Raw genomic sequence first — 13,975 nt, 5'->3', positions numbered from 1 at the left:
TTGAGTCCCCCAATCCTATCCTAGGTCACACCAAAAAAAAAAAAAAAAACAATTCATGATTCTGAAATCATGCATGACCTGAATGCTTGGCCAAGACATATTGTTTTGTTTTTTCCTTCTTCTTCATATCGTAATACATCTATATATGCATGACAAGCAACGTGTGATATTGCATAGCTTCCAAGGAAAAAAGCATCTATGAATGACATACTTCTCTAAACATGTATTGAGTCTAGACAGAGCAAAACACAAGTTGGCTAAGAGAAGCCCATACCTTGATTGATTGAACAACTTTTTGGTATCAAGGCATTGGCGTAGGAGCCGGTCTACAGAGGATGGGATGCCTCTTTCTGTCCAAAGTAACCATACACTTGGTTTGATACTCCAAAAGAGGTCCATCAGGCTTCTCCATGGCCATAAATGTAATATATGACTTCGATCTCGGTCTTGCGCGATAATAACCTCTCACAACTTCAACGAACTCCACATTCGAAACCTAGAACAATAAGACTTCGTGATTTTGGGGATTTTGTGAGAAATGTTCGATTTAGGGATTAGATTAAAGAAGAAAACGACGTCGTAATGATAACTAACGGAACTCGTCAACGCCTAATTAACCTTGTTTAATATCTTCGTTTTGGCCAGTTAACGATATGCTTCAAACGGCGAAGTCAACAAAACTTCGTGATTTAAATAGAAGTCAACAAAAAGTTGATGATTTGTTTCAACATTTTCAGACTTAGTGATTTAAATCAACGAAAATGCTAACTTCGGGATTTTAATGACATTTTTTCCCACTTATATTATAGTTTTCCTTAACAAAATAGGAACTCCCAAACAATGTTGGTTATACATTTATTTTTCTTTCTTAATTTTGATTTACACATTTTTAATTCTAAATAAGTAATTTCATATGATGTAGTATCATTTTTTAATTTGGGAATTTAATAGTCGTCAACATCGGTCGGATCCAATTTTAAAACCTTCAATTATTTTTTTAATAAATAGAAGAATCCTGAACTAAAAACCGTTATCAATTTTAACCATCTGTTTATAAAAACGTTTATACTTTTATCAATTCTAGCCGAAAATTAAAACAAAAATGATTAGGCATTTGTTTTTAAATTTTACACACACGATCACAACACAATTTTTTTCGATTATGGTCTTCTTTTATTCCTGAAAGAAAACATGAAATTTACTCCTATTTTCTGCAAAAACCCCTCATTCTAAACCATATTTACAACACCAAAATGAAATAATTCGACTTACCTCAACATCTTACAAAAATCAAACCAATTGAAGTGCACATCTGCACTCTCGATCCATCACTCGATTATGGCGAATTCATGAAATGTCATTTGTCTTGGAATATAGTTCCGCCCCTCACCCTCGTTTCACCATGTTTTTATTGCCTATCAAGCTGATGTGACAGGACTGTAAGTCTGTAACAGTTGAGGTAATGCTCCAAGAAGGGTTGAAGATACGACAATTATCCTTCACCACAACTAAGAAAAAGGAAGAACTTGACGAGCAAGTAATTTCCAAAAGCGTGATACTCAGAGAATATCCAGTTAGGATTTTCTCGAGTCTCATATTACTATTCTAGGCTGGCCACGAGTCATTTTAGCACTCTAGAATATTGTTATACGGTTGTAAACTTTAAAACCACAAAAAAAAACTTTGTAGGTGAGTGTGTGATTGTAAAGATAATGAACTTGATATTTGTTCTTTAGTCAGGTTCAATCATATTAGGTAGAATAGACTGTGTAAGAATCAGAATAAAGTTGCGTTGATTTGGCGAATTCTACGTAAAATCAATTTGTTGTTTGTGTCCTCTATACCACTTTAGAAATTCACTAAGAGATCGGTTGACAAAAATATGGAAGAAAATTCATCTCAGTACGGTGATCATGTAGCATACAAAAGATGAGATTTCATAGATATAAATATGGATTTGATAGATTATAGAACTGGAATTTCAAGGAATCGAGGAATTCGAAGGAGGGGGTCCTCCCTCTCCCCCTGAGATAACCCACCAAATACTCGATGATCTCTCATTTGTTCTCGCCTTTCTATATATAGTCTTAAGCCTCATACCCTATTGATTATTCTTCTTCTTTTTTTTTTTTTGTGCAACACCCTATTGATTATTCTATGATAACACTAGGGTATACTCAGACGAAAGCCCACTCATCAGGACCACCAACACCAAATATGATATGTCCCTCTGTTGAAGAATGATGCTTGATCTTTAGTCTATTTATGGACATTTTGCTTCTACCTCTTGTTATATGTGTGCTCGTTGTAAAGCTTCATCAATAGGCAGATGGAAAGCTTCCAACGTATCATACGGTTTGCATTTGGTTAAGTCGAACAAAAAATGCCGGAAATTGAACCCATCACCCACAGATTCAAACAATATAGTTTATATTTTGTACTCTTAAAACATGTACATTTTCCTAAGAATCATCTAATGTCTAAAGATGAGAATATAAAATGTTCAGATTCAAACACATTATGACATATAATCTAATCACGCTTGAGCATGGACACAACAAATCTGAACTGATTAAGGGCAACCCCTACCTTAAACAAGTTATTGGTATCAAGGCATTAACGTAGGAGCCGGTCTACAGAGGATGGGATGACTCTCGCCGTCCAAAGTAACCATACACTTGGCTTGATACTCCACAAGAGGTCCATCAGGCTTCTCCCTGGCCATAAATGTAATGTATGACTTTGATCTAGGTCCTGGGCGATAATAACCTCTCACAACTTCAATGAACTCCACATTCGAATCCTAGAGAACCATGCACAATAAAAAAAAAAAAAAAATGTTAATGCCAAGCTTGGGCTGAAAACTTGTCAGGTTGAAAATTCCAAGACCCTAGCTAGCACACTACAATCCTTTCAACCTAACAATTGCTACTGTTGACACACCAAAGATAATCTAAGAGACTGAATCCTCAAGCTCAAACAAAATACCAATATGAGACCTTTAGTTTGTCTTAGAGAATTGAATTAGGAATTAGAATGGAGGGTGAATGACAAATTGGACAAGGAAGAGGAAAAAGAGAGGGAAAGAAGTAATAATTAACCTTGTCTTGGTTGAGTTTTTGGAGACAAACATAAACCATCTCTTACCAGAACTGGAGGAAGTTTTGATCGGGAAGGGCTTCCTGCTCCAACTTCATTGGACTTATTCCTTTGTAATGAAAAGTTGGCCTAAGCTCACGATCCCCGTAAAATCCCTAAAATAAACCCCACACACACACAGTTATGAGTAGAAATCACCTCATCATCATCTATACAATTATTAAAAATTAGTTTCAGCTCAAGAAAACTCAAAGCACACTATAGGACGGGACGTACCTTGCTCTCGATCATCTGGCGTTTAAAGATGCGATAGTGTTGTCTAGCTTCTTCGGGGAAAATTCCTCGTCGGAGGATTTAAGTATCGGCTCCGGAGAAGAATAATACTCTAAACCATCAAAGCTGTCCACATCCCATTCCGGTGCCTTTAAGTACTCTATTCTCGCCTTAGGCTCCTCCTCTATTTTGGCCCTCCCATCATCAACGCCTTCTTCTTCTTCATCGCTCTCTTCCTCTTCCTCCTCTCCCCGCTCGAACTCGGTCTTACGCTTTCTCGCCTTACTTTTCAAATCCACCGATTAATGGTCCGAATTCGTCGCTTGCATGGAATCTTCTATCGTCATCTCGGCTCCGCATTGATTGAGAAGCATGTTTGACCGAGTAAATCCCTCCGAGCCAATTGCGAATGTGAAATTCCAAATAATGTTAGGAACATTTGTTTTTAATCCCAAATAATGTTAAGTTTCCAAATTTATTAAACATTTTTAATTCTAAATAAGTAATTTCATATGATTTTTTTTTAATTTGGGAATTTAATAGTAACCGTCAACATTGCTCCGATCGAATTTTAAAACCTTTTTTTTTTAAATAAATAGAAGAATCCTGAACTAAAAAAGCGTGAACAATTTTAACCATCAGTTTATAAAAACGTTTATTTATACTTTTAACAACTCTAGCCGAAAATTAAAACAATCAAGTAAGAAAACTTTTTTCCAAAAAAATCGGGGAGTAACCGTCAAAGGAAACCGCCATGGATGTACTATAAATCTGGGTGTTTCAGACAATCTTCCTTCATCGTCATTCCTACTGTCCCCTTTCTCCCCCTGTTATTTCTTCATACTACTACCAACAATGAGTGACATTCGTAAATCCTTGCAAGATCTGAATCTCAGAATCAATGACGCCCAAGTCTCACTTCCGCCTGGTTTATGTGGACAAGCCGCTGCGATAAATCGGTTTGCCCTGATTGTTACTGTAACCAATCCACGAAAACAGAACCTTCGTGCTTTAGTCAGTCAGATGCCCAAAATCTGGGGTTTAACAACGGTCTGTCGTGGCCGTATACTTGGGAGCGGCGATGGAAAGGCTTTGTTTGTCTTCAATACCGAAGAATCAATGAATTTGGTACTACCGTGGACCATGGGCTTTCAACGATTGGATGTTGGCGATTCATCGGTGGTATCCAAACATAACTGAAGAAGAACAGAAGATCATTCCTTTCTCGATCCAAATCAAAGGAATACCAATCCTGTATCTCACAAATGCTATGGCTTAGTACATTGGGTCATGTCACTGCAGTGGACTATGATGACAACGCAAATTGGGTTGAGTTTGTACGAGTGTGTGTGAATTGGAGCCTAGACAACCCCTTGCGTTTCCAGCGAAACTACCAGTTCGATGGTCTGAACAATACAATCCTCAAGTTCCGATATGAGCGACTCCGAAATTTCTGCCCAAAATGTGGGCTACTCACGCACAATGCGAAGGATGATAACTTAACAATACCAAAACCAGAGCTTTTGGTTCCTGCTCAAAACGGTGTCGATCTGAGAAAGGAAGCTATGGGCCAGAACAAGTTAACAAAGCCCAATGCGATTGGAAATAACCAAAGTCAGCCCAAGAGTGCTTTGCCTTCTTCAACGGTCACACCGCAAAAAGACAAGAAACGAGGCAAAGCACCAGTCACTGAAGACAGTACGGAGACAATCAAGCTGTCAAACCGCTTTGCCACCCTTGATCCGTCCTGCTCAAGAAGATCGTGACATCTGGCAGAAGACTCTAGAGGAATCGAGAATGCATCTAGGGTTTATGGTTTTAGATATAAATAAGCTTGTAAACTCACTCTTGTAAGCTAAGCAGAAATGAGAAATTGAAAGCTTCAAACTACAAAACAATCCTTACTTTCAAAGGAATGCCCCATTGCCTTTGATGATCCCCCACATGACCCTGACCACGATGATAATGATGATGAAAACGGTCCAAATGATGATGGTGATAATCCGGATGATGAGAATCAACCAGATGTTAATGATGAACCTGGTTAGAGTAACCACCTTCCAACCCCGACACCGTCTACTGATGTACAATTCAGTAGGAATCCTCTTATCCAAATTCCTGGACTTCACTTCACCAAGGCAAAGAGGGAATTCATCATTTCCGACGACTCTGATTCCTCTTCCCCTAGTCTTTTTGAGGACACATAACTGATTGCAGAGCACCTCCTCTATCTGGTAACAAAGTTTGCAAAAGGTAATAACCTTGTTCTTGAGTCTACTATGCAGGGTGGTTTTGCTGATAAGATGATCCCTGATCCGTAGGTTGCTACTGGGAAAAGGAAATTAAGGGAGTCTTACTTTCAACGTTGGGAAGCAGAAGAAGATTTGTTCGTTGTTACTCACATCCACAAGAAGGAAAGAAGTGAATCTCAAGGATCATGCTGCGGCAAGACATTGGATGGAGGTGCGGGGGGCCCGATACCCCCACCACCTCCATGAGAGTCGTCTCCTGGAACTGTCAGGGTGTAGGTGCACCGCGGACTTAATCTCGCTTGAAACGTTTATGTCGTACTATTAAACCACATGTTCTGTTTTTATGTGAAACTTTAAATAGGTGTGAAATGGTGTGTAACTTTGCTTCTGTTTTAGGATTTGTTTATGTAATAACTCAACCCACTCATGGTAGGAGTGGTGGTGTAGCTGTAATGTGGATGAGTTCTGTCAGATTATCCTGTCTTTCCCAGGATGATCGAATGATCGATCTCCATATTACTTATAATAATATGAACTTTTATTTGTCTTGTGTGTATGGACATCCTGTCCAAAGTGAAAGATATTTATTTTGGGATCAATCTGAAGCATTAGGAAGAACTAGAGATGGAGCTTGGCTCCTAGTTGGTGATTTCAATGAAATTCTGAATAACTCAGAAAAAGTAGGCGGACCTTTGAGGGAAGAATGGTCTTTTCGTGACTTCAGGAAAATGGTAGCTAATTATGAATTAAGTGATTTACGATCGAAGGGTGATCTTTTCTCTTGGGTTGGTGAGAGACGCAATTTTACGGTGAAATGCTGCTTAGACAGAGTCATGGTAAATTCAAGGTGGGCAGCAGAGCATCCAAATGCAGAAGGAATACATGGTTCAACAAGGATGGAATTCATGCAAAAGGAATACATGGTATTCGATAACAGACCAAATAGACGAATGCAAGAGGGCTATGTCCAAAGGAAAACACTCAGAAAATTTAAATGCCTCTGTTCGCATTAACCACCTTCAAGAATCTTTAAACAAAGCTATGGAGAGTCTAGACAGAAGACAAAGACGGCAAATTCCGCAAATTCAAAGGAATCTACTGCAAGCATACCGTGATGAAGAATACTACTGGCAACTTAAAAGTAGGAACCATTGGCTCAACTATGGTGACCGCAATACAACATATTTCCATGCCAGTACAAAATCTCGATATGCACAAAATTTTATTGCCTCGATCCTGATTATAATAACATATATCAAGGTGAGACTGAAATTGTAAAACACGCTCAAGATTATTTTACCAAAACATACACTTCCAGTGGGATACTAGTGTCCCAAATTGATTTTGGAGATTTCAGCCCTATGGTTACTCAATGCATCAATGATGACTTAACCAAAGAATTCATTTGCAGTGAAATTTTTGATGCTATTAACTCAATCGGAGATGATAGAGCACCGAGTCCAGATGGGCTTACTGCTCGATTCTACAAACACTATTGGCACATTAGTGGTGATGACATAATAACAGAGGTAAAGGAGTTCTTTGCCACTTCATACATGAAACCAGGGTTAAATCACACTAATCTATGTATGATCCCCAAACTACAACAATCAACAACACTATCTGATTATAGACCAATAGCTTTGTGTAATGTTATATACAAAATCATATCCAAATGTTTGGTTAACCGTCTAAAGAAACATCTTGATGCCATTATCTCCGACAAACAAGCAGCTTTTATACCGAGAAGACTAATTACTGATAATGTCATGATTGCTCATGAAGTTATGCACTCTTTAAAAACAAGAAAGCGAGTTTCAACAAGCTACATGGCTGTCAAGACTGATGTCAGTAAGGCGTATGACATAGTGGAATGGAACTTTCTCCAAGTTGCTCTACAACTCTTTGGTTTTTCGGATCAATGGATAAATTGGGTTATGTCGACTGTTCGTACTGTTCGTTATTCAATACTTATAAATGGAACGCCGCATGGTATGGTAATCCTTGAGCGAGGCATTCGTCAAGGAGACCCACTATCCCCATATGTGTTCATCATTTGTTCTGATATGATGAGCCATTTAATCAATTCAAAAGTCACATCTAGAGACATCCGAGGTGTTCGAATTGGCAATGGTGTTCCAGCGATTACACATTTACAATTTGCCGATGATTCTCTATTCTTCATTCAAGCAAACCAACGGAATTGTTGTGCACTTAGGGATGTTTTCGATGTATATGAATATTACTCTGGTCAGCAAATAAACACGTCCAAATCCCTAATTACATTTGTTTCCAGAGTCAATGGACAACTACAAAACAAACTCAAACATATCCTACACATCCCTAACCATGGCGGTGGAGGTAAATATTTAGGTCTACTAGATCAGTTTGGAAAGAAGAAGAAAGAAATGTTTGCATATGTTATTGAACGAGTAAAAAACAGGACATCATCATAGAGTGCAAAATACTTATCCCCAACAGGAAAAGAAATTTTAATAAAATCTGTGGGTATCTCTATGCCAGTCTACTCTATGTCATGTTTTAAACTCCTAAAAGGAATCACTGATGAACTAAAATCAATCCTTATGCGGTTTTGGTGGGAGAAAGGAAATCAAAACAGAGGGATACCGTGGATAGCATGGGAACGGTTACAATATTCAAAAAAAAAGGGGTTTAGGTTTCAAGAACTTAGAAAGATTCAATGACGCTCTGCTTGCAAAACAAGTGTGGCGTTTAATCCAATATCCAAATTGTCTCTTTGCCCGGATTATGAAAGCTCGTTATTACCGTGTTGAATCCATCCTTGATGCAAATCAGAGGAAAAATCAGTCTTATGGCTGGGCTTCGCTGTTAGCTGGTCTTGATGTTATCAAAAAAGGTTCTCGTTACATTGTGGGAGATGGAGACACTATCCGGATTGGGAAAGATAACGTCACTCCCACCCATCCTCCGCGACCCATTTCCGGGATAAATGCTGAATCAGAGTCGTGCCTTAAAGACCTGATCACCTCTACAGGTACACATCGACATTGGGATAAAGAAAAAAATATGTAGTCTGGTCTCTCCGAGTGATCATGTTTCTGTGGAAAATATTTATTTGGCAACCAATATTTTATCCGATAGGCTAGTATGTGACATTATAATAAAACATGTGACTATTCAGTTCGTTCAGGATACTGGCTACTAAATCATGATCCTAATTCAGCGGAGGTTAAACCCCTTGTTCCTCACGGTTCCTTGTGGCTTAAGAATATTTTATGGTCATTACCAATCTTACCAAAAATCAAACATTTTTTCTGGCGTGCTCTATCGAAAGCTCTCCTTGTTTTAACAAGGTTAAAAACTAGAGGAATGAACCTAGATCCTGTTTGCCCCCGCTGCTTTCAAATGGACGAAACAATTAACCACATCTTATTCAAATGTCGGTATACTAAAAATATTTGGGAGCTAGTCAATCCTTACTTATATGGTTCACATTCCTTTGGGGATGATTTTGAAACCAATATGGCGCACGTTTTTGATCACCAACAAGATAATTCCATTCCAACAGAAGATAAACATTTTGCATTATGGATTCTATGGTATTTATGGAAATCGAGGAATAAATTTATTTTTGAATCACTCACCGAATGTCCTAATACTATCGTTGCTCGAGCAAAAACAGAGGCAATAGAATGGACTACACACTCTCCCCAATATCAGGAATTAACTAATACACGATCAGCAACAATAGACATACCTTGGAAACGGCCTTCTACAAATCTCACAAAATGCAATTACGACGCAGCATATGATCCCCGAACCGGGTCTACAACAATGGGATGGATACTAAGAGATTGTTCAGCAGCTTCTCTTGGATGGGGTGCTTCAAAACTACATATCACCACTTGAAGCGGAAGCAAAAGCACTTTTAGTTGCTATACAACAAACTTGGATTCGTGGTTTAATTTATGTATCTTTCGAAGGTGATTGTGAACAACTAATCAAGATTGTAAATGGAGTAACCATTGATATATCGATTGATGGCATCTATCAAGATATCATATTCTGGGCTTCTCGTTTTCGAAACATTGAATTTGTGTTTCAAAAACGTTCATGTAATAAGGTTGCACATTTGTTAGCAAAACATGGGTGTAATAATTGTCTATTTTATTCAAGTTGTTTCGATCCGCCATCATGGCCCTATGAACAGTTGTATCTTGATTTTTCTAATTCATAAATAAAATTTCTTTTTGCTGAAAAAAAAAGCCGAAAATTAAAACATAAAAGATTAGGCATTTGTTTTTAAAATTTAAACACACGATCGCAACACAATTCTTTTCGATTCTGGTCTTTTTCTATTCCTGAAAGAAAATATGATTGAAACCCCTCGTTCTAAATCTAAACCATATTTACAACACCAAAACGAAAGAATTCGACTTACCTCAACATCTTACAAAAATCAAACCAACTGAAGTAAATGTCATTTGTCTTCGAATATAGTTCCGCCCCTCACCCTCGTTTCACCATGTCTCTTTATCTCCTATCAAACCTACTTCAGTTTCTGTTTCACTATTCGTTCAACATCTTGAGATTTATGAGGTTTCAGGCTTTCATGATTTGAGAAACACGATTCTTAAACAAAAAAAGTTTGTTGTTTTTGTGTTTAAAACTAACGCCTAGTCGTTTTTTGTTTCAATTAAAACAAACTAAGTCAAAAAGGGCAGATTGAATATGCAGATTCCAAAATAATGTAGCTCGTTGTTTGGTTCAGTAAATAGGCAGATAGATGGAAAGCTTCCAACGTATCATACGGTTTGCATTTGGTTAGTCGAACAAAAATTTCCGGAAATTGAACCCATCACCCACAGATTCAACAATGTAGTTTACGTTGTACATTTTCCTATAGAATCATCTCTTGTTTGAAGATGAGAATATAAAATCTTCAGATTCAAACACATTATGACATACATATATCTAATCACGTTTGAGCATGGTCACAGCAAATCTGAACTTCAATGAACTCCACATTCGAATCCTAGAACAACGATGAAATATAAAAATGTTAGTGCCAAGCTTGGGCTGAAAACTTTTCAGGGTTAGAAATTCCAGAACAGAACTGATACAAGCCTCGGAATCCACCAAGACAAGACTCACGGACTCAAAGACTTAGAAGCTTGGCGGAAGCGATCTGATGGAGAGTAACCGGTTTGATGCTGAATCCACAACACCGAGGGCTAGAGAATATGATCCAAGGGCTATTCCTCGCAAGGATCAGAGACTCTACACGAAACGTAAGTTGTTTGATTCCACAAACTACCTAGAACTCGCAAGAACAATGATTTGATTCAAAACACAAAGTGTTGAAGCAAACTGAAATTTTTTATTATTCAAAAACGTGTCTCTCAAAGTACAAAGTAATAGAGATTATAAAGGAGCTCAAGTACAACTTATAAATGCTAAAATAAAGAAAGAAATCACAACAATTAATGAAAATCATGATCTTTGGAAACTGAATGAGAATATCAGCCAAATTGGGAAAGTTGTGATGCACTTTGAGTCTTGATAACTTGGGGCCGAAGTTGTGGTTTCTTGAGACGTCTAGATACATTCTAGGAAGCTTCTGGATGGTCTTAAGATTCTCACAAAGGTGCAACACTGAATAAGGAAAAATCTGTTGTGACATAAAGACAAACAGATCCAAATAAAGAAAGTTGCACTTTAACTTGATCCGCCTAATCAAGTGAGGTGGGGGGCATCCTAAGATGTGTGTTGAAGTCTCCAAATGATATAGAAGCTCTCCAGGACGCCAAGGGATGCTTTGGAAAAAGAGTGCAACGGTCCCATTCCAACGATATGATCTTCCGACTCGTTGAATGTGTGCATAACTTCTAGTTCCAGTGGTCAGCTCCAAAGTATGTTTGTTTCTGATTCTTGCACATATCGGAAGGAAATCATAGTTCTCCTTAACTGGTACGAGCTGGTTCTCTCCAAAAAGTACTTCAGGCAGTCTATCAGGAAGTTCGTCAGGTTGTACATCAAGAAGTCTGTCACGTAGTACTTCAGCCACTGCTACAGCCGGTAATTCAGCTCCCCTTCTTACATCAAGAACACTATACTTCTAAGAAACTTTTAAATCCTGACAACCTAACCATTGCCATTGTTAACACACCAAAGATAACCTAAAAGAGCCTGAATATCCTCAAGCTCAGAAAAAATACCAATCTGAGAAGAGAGTCAGACGTCTAAGAGAATGGAAATTTTCGTTTTCTTGATTCAGACTAAGCTATACCCCATCTTACCTTGTCTTGGTTGAGTTTTAGGAGACAAAAATACACCAACTCTTCAAAGAAGCCACGAAAGTCATTATCCATAAGCGCTTCCCACTCCAAGCCCATTGGTTTAATTCCTCTGTAGTGATCAAAGGGCCTAAGCTTAGGATCCCCGTAAAATCCCTAAACCACACACACACACGTTGTATTAGATATCACCATCTATTTAATCCACAAAGTTTCAAGAATTTAGCTCAAAAAAAAGAAAAACGCAAAGCACTATATAGGAGGACGTACCTTGCTCTCAAAGTCTCAATCATCTGGCGTTTAAAGATGCGATAGTGTTCTTTCGATTCTTCGGAGAAAGGTTCATCATCGGAGGAAAATAACACCTTCAGAAAGGAATAATACTCTAAACCATCAAAATAATTTATTCTAGCCTTCGGCTCCTCTGTTTTGGCTTTCCCTTGTATAGTCTCACCATTACTCTCTTCCGCTTCCTCTTCGGGGTCGAACTCAGCCTTACGTTTTCTCGGAAAAGAAGTGATCACAACCATTAAAGAAGACGCGTCCATGGAATCTTGTGTTGTCGTCTCGTCTGCGCATTGATTAAGAACCATGATGTCGACTAAACCCTAAAATCCCTCTCTGCTCCGAGCCAAGATATTGTTAAAAAAGTGATCCAAAAATATTTTATCAATATGTCAACATATTAATTATAAGCAGCCAAGGAGTGCGAGTGAGATGTCAAACGAAAAAAAAAAAACGAAGACCCAATTTATCAATATGTAGGTATGCTTTCTACTATGCTATAATTAGACATTTAGTTATTTTATAACTATTCAGAACTAACTATTGTGTATATTGTTATTGTAGACGCATGTGGTTCAGTTGTACACATTCATCTTCTACAAGTATCATACAACAAGGACAAACCAATTGCTGCACATCGTAACTTATCCTACCAAGACTTGACACACCATATCAAAAGTACAACCAAAAATAATTTTTGTTTAGGAATCAGAACATCCCAATCAATTACATTAGAAATGAAGGAATCCACAGACATGTGACTGAGTGTAATTACACAACTTTTAATTCGTAATATGCATGTACATTCTAATTTTATTAATACTATTTTGGTAGGAAAAAATATCGGGGCCAGGAGTTCGAGGAGTGTTGACTAAATGAGACTTTGGCCAAAAACAAGATAATTTGTATACGACATGTCTGACATAACACCTGCCGGAATTGTTATAAAGAATTTTCTTGAATTCAAAAGAGTTGGAATGCTAAGTAAAAGTTGATTATGTTTGATAATAGAGAAAAATTTCATACAAAATATTAACATCAGTTTTTCATCTTGATTGATTACTTTTTTTAGGGCATCTATCATGTGCCAAGGATTAGATATGAAACATTAAGTCCTGAAAATGCTTTGTTTGTTGTAGCGAGAGGTAACAAACAATGGTGCACATTTTCAAGTGGCTCAACAACGGTTGCTGCAGATTGTGTCTTCCAACAGATGGTAGATTCAAAGTACATTGACCACTTTGATAGTTAAGAGAATCTAGCTATAACACATAATTTTATTTCCAACGGTTGGAAAGAATATTTTTTAAAATGAATACAACACATTTTTATAGAATAATGTGAGTATGGAAATTTAGTAAAAATGTCATATTACAAACCTTGTTTAATTAAGTTCATCTAAATCACATTTTTAAGTTTTCTATAAAAATGTGTGTATATAAATTTAGTAAAAGTGTGTGTATTAGGAAACATAAATAAATTTATAAAGACTGAGGAAAGAAAACTAGTAGATTTTGATGGAAAAAAAAATTAATGAGATTTTACTTAATATTATAATTTACTAGATTAGGCCCGCGTATTAACGTGAATATAAAAAAAATATGTAAAATTTTAAGTTGCACTCAAAATATTAATTTTATTTCATATGAGTTTTTTTAAACCGGATTTAGAGTTCACACACTCCATATTTATTAAATTATTTAAATTTTAAATTTCTTATAATTTACAAATATGTTAAAACAAAGTTTTTGTATAACACATAACAAAATCTTTAATTATTAAAATAGA

At 37.1% G+C, this 13,975-nt stretch overlaps 2 protein-coding genes and 1 pseudogene across 3 annotated transcripts; 1 reads left to right on the top strand and 2 right to left on the bottom strand.

Moving 5' to 3' along the window:
* Nucleotides 1-2,443: 2,443 nt before the first annotated feature.
* LOC147929940 (uncharacterized) lies at nt 2,444-3,674 on the bottom strand (annotated as a pseudogene). The gene is made up of 3 exons (XR_015577728.1): nt 3,376-3,674; nt 3,102-3,254; nt 2,444-2,803 (listed from the first exon to the last, which is right to left on the bottom strand). The product of XR_015577728.1 is annotated as an uncharacterized LOC147929940 (transcript).
* A 4,719-nt stretch (nt 3,675-8,393) lies between these two features.
* On the top strand, nt 8,394-9,515 carry LOC147929939 (uncharacterized). The gene is made up of 2 exons (XM_087480803.1): nt 8,394-8,640; nt 9,076-9,515. The coding sequence occupies exons 1-2, from the start codon at nt 8,394-8,396 to the stop codon at nt 9,513-9,515; spliced, it is 687 nt and encodes a 228-aa protein (XP_087336929.1).
* Nucleotides 9,516-10,430: 915 nt separating this feature from the next.
* On the bottom strand, nt 10,431-12,495 carry LOC147929938 (uncharacterized). Its single transcript, XM_087480802.1, has 4 exons — nt 12,178-12,495; nt 11,906-12,058; nt 10,589-10,641; nt 10,431-10,506 (listed from the first exon to the last, which is right to left on the bottom strand). The coding sequence occupies exons 1-4, from the start codon at nt 12,493-12,495 to the stop codon at nt 10,431-10,433; spliced, it is 600 nt and encodes a 199-aa protein (XP_087336928.1).
* Nucleotides 12,496-13,975: the final 1,480 nt, after the last annotated feature.

The sequence above is a fragment of the Camelina sativa genome, chromosome 13 (assembly GCF_030686135.1).
Source record: "Camelina sativa cultivar CO46 ecotype springtype chromosome 13, ASM3068613v1".
NCBI classification, from domain to species: Eukaryota; Viridiplantae; Streptophyta; class Magnoliopsida; order Brassicales; family Brassicaceae; genus Camelina; species Camelina sativa.
This window is presented reverse-complemented; position numbering and strand designations above follow the sequence as displayed.

Bases quoted from the DNA above. Each gene is read 5' to 3' on its own strand.
- LOC147929939 (XM_087480803.1), top strand. From the start codon at position 8,394: ATGAAAGCTCGTTATTACCGTGTTGAATCCATCCTTGATGCAAATCAG. The intron at 8,641-9,075 runs GTACACATCGAC...TTTGGGAGCTAG, and splicing joins AGACCTGATCACCTCTACAG to TCAATCCTTACTTATATGGT.
- LOC147929938 (XM_087480802.1), bottom strand. From the start codon at position 12,495: ATGGTTCTTAATCAATGCGCAGACGAGACGACAACACAAGATTCCATG. The intron at 12,059-12,177 runs GCAAGGTACGTC...TGTGTGGTTTAG, and splicing joins AGATGATTGAGACTTTGAGA to GGATTTTACGGGGATCCTAA. The intron at 10,642-11,905 runs GTAAGATGGGGT...TCGTTGTTCTAG, and splicing joins TAAAACTCAACCAAGACAAG to GATTCGAATGTGGAGTTCAT.